Below are 5,279 nucleotides of genomic sequence, written 5' to 3' on the forward strand. Positions count from 1 at the left end.
TCGAATTAAAATCGTAATTTTAGAACAGCTGGGGCCTCTAGAAGCAGACACGTTGGCTGAGGTGCGTGGGAGACACGCTTAAATCTGAGGCGTACGTTTGAAAAACCGTTTGAATTCTACGCCTCGGATTTGATTTAAAATGAAGGATTCAGATTGAATGAGCTTTGATCTGACAGTGGGGGTTCGTCCTGACCCTTTATAAAAGGCGAGAGAACTTCCTTTTTCCGGATTTTCTAGCACTTGCAATCTGATTTCTTCTCTTAGAACTTAAACATTCCGGCGTTGAGACAAGTTCGTTCACTGCTTTTTCGACACTGTTTGTGTAGTTTTTCAGTAGGTATTTTTCACAGAAAATCCTCATTTTACTGCGTTCTTAGTTATTTTCTGAGATGGAGTCGACTTCGGGTAGGGAGTTGGTCACTGTCGCGTCGTTTAGTCGGGGGTCTAGTTACAGGGAGACTCCGAGGTTGAGCAGATTGCTATAACCGAGGAGGAAGTAGATTACAATGTAGAGTGGGGGGCGTCTAGAGTCCCTTCGAATATGATGTTGAAGAGGTTGGGGGAGATAAGGGAGAGGTACTGTGTACCTCATTATGTGGAGATGTTAGTGCCCGAGGCCCAAGAGCGAGCCTATTATCCGAGGCCTGGGTGCGTGGCAGTGAGCGAATACTTGTTCAAGGCAGGTATGCGTCTTCCTCTACACCCCTTCTTCAGGGCTGTGCTAAGGAATTTCATGTTGTCGCCGACCCAGGTTCTGCCAAATGGGAGGAACCAGTTGATCGGCTCGTACTTCCTATGGAAGGAAGTGTCGCTTGGGGAGGACATGCCTCTCCACGTCTTCATGACCCTATTCCAGCCTAGGGTAATGGGTAAGGAGTCGAAGGGGTGGTATTACTTGACTCTCTGGGGGGCCCATGCACCTTTTGTGGTGGGGCTGCCTTCTTCCATAAAGGGGTGGAAGGAGTCGTGGTTCTGGGTGAGGGGCAGGTGGCAGGCGGTGGAGGGAGACAAAGCCCTATCTTGCACAGTACCAACCCAGTACTACGAAGCTCGTGAGTCTCCCAGCCTAAGTAGTTTGCATTCCGTTTTCAACTTTAATTTTTCTCTAACTGTTGAGGCCTCATTTGCAAATAGCAGTACGAGATTCGAGCTGAGAAGGGAGGAGTTTGAAGTGATAGAGGACATTTACAAGAGACCTCTGAAGTTTCGCCACTTCGATCACCACATCGACAGAAGTCGTTATTTCCTCGACTTCAAATTGATGGCCTCCAAGGGTATGAAGCTCCTAAACTTGTATATTTTTGTGTTTTTGTTTTGGTATTGACGCGCTGTGTTCTGCAGATAAGTTTAAGAGGAAGGAGTACCCAGCTCGTGACATGGCGTCTATACTGAGGGCAACTTCTACTGTGAAGGCGAGGCCCCTGAAGCCGGGGTCAAGTGGCGCCAAGGAGGTCCGAGGTAGAGTTGAACGCCTCTCCATGGACAGCACCTCAAGGCCTTCCGAAAAGGGGACCTCCCAGAGGCTAGAAAAGCCCAAGGAACCTTGGGAGAAGGAGAAAGTCCCTGAAGAGGCAAAGAAGAGGAAGCTGGTGCATGTCTCCAGGTCGTCTGGAAAGTTTGGGACTTCTATGTCCCATTAAGGCAAAGAAACCGGGCCACCAAAGCTACTGGAAGCGCCTCGAAAGCGGTTAAGATTGAAATGGTAAGGTGTGTCGAGGCTGAAGAGGCGAGGGAGGAGGTTGCAAGGAGAGAAGCTGAGGTGGCCAAGGAGGAGGCTGCCAGACAAAGGCCTGCTCGAGTGCAAAGGAAGTCTACGAGCTTCCTTGCTGGAAAGGAGGAGCCTTTGGCCCCAGCTTTGGTGGAGGCCCTGCCACCTGAGATCCGAGGCGCTACTGAGAGTTTTTATAAATTCTGGACGGATCGGTGGCAGCTGCACGCCTCCTCCTGTGATGCCACGGACCTGACAAGGGCTCTTGTGAGCCAAAGTGTTAGGACTTTTGGCCTTACACTGGAATGCAGGGAGGCCCTCACTGACTTCCAGACGAGGACCACCACCTCAGAGAGGAAGACCGCCTCCCTTGCAGAGGAGCTGAAGGCAGCTAGGGCCGAGGCTGAGGTATGTAGGGCCGAAAAGCTTGAAGAATCGGCCAAGTTGGAGTCTGCCTTAGCCCAGATAGAGGCATTGAAGAGGGAGGTACATGAGTCCTGGTGTAAGGTTGCCTCCTTGACTAAGAAGGTGGAGGTTTCCAAAGATCACCAGAAGATGACAGCCGAAGCCTTGGAGAAGGCTAACAGGGAGCTGGCAGGGGCCCAAGATTCATACAAGTATATCGAGGGCCAAATTAAGTGGTACGTCGATGACGTAACCCATGCTAGGGAGGAAGCCCAGAATGCAAGGAAGGATGTAGTGAAAGACTACATCGCCAACTTCCACAATACCGAGGAGTACCAGAGCTTCAACACTTATTGGAGGAACTTTGCTTATGCTGAAGTGATGGAGCAGGCTGAGGAGTTGTATCCCAATCAGGATCTGTCGCAACTCAGGTCGAAGTTTATGGACAAAGTGCCTCAAACCCCAGCTGATGAAGTGGTGGGAGATGAGGTAGCAGAGGCAGAAGAAGCAATGTCTGATGCTCAAGTTGCGGAAGTCCCAGCTACTGAAGCACCTCCATCATCTCAGGCTTAGGATAGTTTTCTTTTCAGTTATTCACGATGTACTGGCTTCAGGCCCCGCTTTTGTAATCTTAGTTGAAAATCAATATAATCTCCTTTTTATTCAAGTGTGTTGGCCTCGTTAAATAATTGAACATAATGTTGATTGAAGAACTAAATAACTTTAACTGGGTATCCTAACTCCAATCACTTAAACGAATAAATTGTATGCAAGCCTCACGAGTTATGACCAATATGGGACTCAAGCAAATGAATTGTACTTGAGCTTAATAATTGTAACCTGAAGGGATCCTGAGAGTGGACCGTGTTGCAACTGAACTGGGAGTTTTACTCTGATACAAGTGCATCCGCCTCGGAGTTCAAGTGAGGTGGCCCAGAGATGGGACCCTGGCCTCTACTCCAAGGTGACGACACTTTCCAATATGGTGGATGGTATAGCCATGTTGAGACTTCTCCCCTTGGCGTTCAGCCTCGCCAAAGGGAGGCATGTGCATGCGCCTCGGAGTTCAAACGAGGTGGCCCAGAGATGGGACGCTGACCTCTCCTTCGAGGTGACGACGCTTCCCAACATGGTGGATGGTGCAGTCATATTGAGGCTTCTTCCCTTGGCGTTCAGCCTCGCCAAATGGAGGCATGTGCATGCGCCTCGGAGTTCAAATGAGGTGGCCCAGAGATGGGACCCCGACCTCTCCTCCGAGGTGACGACGCTTCCCAACATGGTGGATGGTGCAGCCATGTTGAGGCTTCTCCCCTTGGCGTTCAGTCTCGCCAAAGGGAGGCAGGTGAATGCGCCTCGGAGTTCAAAAGAGGTGGTCTAGAGATGGGAGCCCGGCCTCTCCTCCGAGGTAACGACGCTTCCCAACATGGTGGATGGTGTAGCCATGTTGAGGCTTCTTCCCTTGACGTTCAACCTCATCAAAGGGAAGCATGTTCATGCGCCTCGGAGTTCAAGCGAGTTGGCCCAAAGATGGGACGCTTGCCTCTCCTCGGAGGTGAGGAAGTAATGCGACACGTTAATTTAATCATAGAATTTTATTGAACCATAGAAATGTTACAAGAGCTGGGAAAGATCGTCCAGCGAGGTAGTACATTCATTGGTAATAGATTATGAGGTGCTCAATGTTCCATGGACGGGGTTGGGCCTTGCCGTCCATGTCTTCAATCCAGTAAGTCCCAGGTCGAATTTCTTCTCTGATTTTATATGGCCCTTCCCAGTTCGGACCTAGGGAACCAGAACTAGGTTCTTTTGAGGAGAGAAAGACTCTCCTAAGGACCAAGTTGTCGACTCTAAATGACCTCTTCTTTACCTTTAAGTTGAAGTACTTCATCATCTTTCTTTGGTATATGGCGGCTTCAACCGGGAGTCATCTCTTCTCTCTTTGACGAAGTCGAGGTTGCACCTCCGAAGCTCATCGTTTGTTACTTCACTAAAATGCAGATGTCTTGGACACAGAAGTCCGACCTCAACGGGGCTCATCGCTTCAGTACCATATGCCATGAGGAAAGGTGTTTCCTCGATTGACGTCCTCATGGTGGCTCGGATTGCCCAAAGAACTTGTGGTAGCTCGTCCACCCAGGCCCCTTTTGACACATCAAGCTTTCTTTTCAGAACGTGTTTGATTGTTTTGTTGACAGCCTCAACTTGGCCATTTGCTTGTGGGTGATAAGGCGTGGAGAAATGCTTCTTAATGCCGAGTTCTTCGCATAGTGCTCTGACCTTCTTGTTATCAAATTGTCTACTATTGTCTGAGACGATTGAATAGGGAATCCCGAACCGACATATAATATTCTTCCACAAGAACTTGGAAGTGTTGGTTTCTGTGATTTTTGTCGGTGGTTCAGCCTCAACCCATTTCGTAAAGTAATCAATGGCCACAATTGCAAAGCTTGCACCTCCTCTACTTTTCGGTAAAGGACATATTAGGTTCATACCCCATTTCGAGAAAGGCTAAGGGCTGGAGACCGCAGTCAAATTCGGCGAAAGTTGCCTTTGTACCGAAGAGAATCGTTGACATTTGTCACACTTTCGTACAAACTCGAGGGCGTCCCTTTTCAGGGTAGGCAAGTAGTACCCTTGCCTCAATATCTTTTGTGCCAAAGATAGACCTCTGGAGTGATTGCCGCACACGCCCTCATGGACTTCTCTTAATATGTAAGTAGCCTCTTCTCCCTTAACACATCATAAGAGTGGGGAGGAGAAGCTCCTCTTATAGAGAACATCATTAACGAAGTGGAAATGGGCTGACCTCCTCCTTAACTTGTAGGCCTCATGCTTGTCAGTGGAAAGTACCTGGTCTTTGAGGTATGCTACGATTGGTTGCATCCAGGTAGGAGTTCCAGTGACCCACATTACATTAGGGGCCTCAGTGGATGGCAGGAGGAGGTGCTCTATAGGTACTACTGTGAGTAGTTCTGAATCCTTACTACTAGTGAGCTTGGAGAGTGAATCCGCATGAGAATTTTCCATGCGAGGGATCTGGGTTAGTTCAAACTTTTCAAAGGATGGGATGAGGTTCATCACCATTTTCAAGTAAGAGGCCATCGTTTTGTCCTTGGCTGAGAAGTTACCATTTACTTGGCTAACAACCAGCTGGGAATCACTGCTG

At 48.9% G+C, this 5,279-nt stretch overlaps 1 protein-coding gene across 1 annotated transcript; it reads left to right on the top strand.

Moving 5' to 3' along the window:
• The first annotated feature begins 1,699 nt into the window (after positions 1-1,699).
• Positions 1,700-2,686, top strand: LOC111404209. Its single transcript, XM_023032990.1, has one exon. The coding sequence runs from the start codon at positions 1,700-1,702 to the stop codon at positions 2,684-2,686; it is 987 nt and encodes a 328-aa protein (XP_022888758.1).
• Positions 2,687-5,279: the final 2,593 nt, after the last annotated feature.

This window comes from Olea europaea, chromosome 1 (genome assembly GCF_002742605.1).
Source record: "Olea europaea var. sylvestris chromosome 1, O_europaea_v1, whole genome shotgun sequence".
NCBI lineage: Eukaryota > Viridiplantae > Streptophyta > Magnoliopsida > Lamiales > Oleaceae > Olea > Olea europaea.

Coding starts and splice junctions, on each gene's coding strand:
- LOC111404209 (XM_023032990.1), top strand. CDS start 1,700: ATGGTAAGGTGTGTCGAGGCTGAAGAGGCGAGGGAGGAGGTTGCAAGG.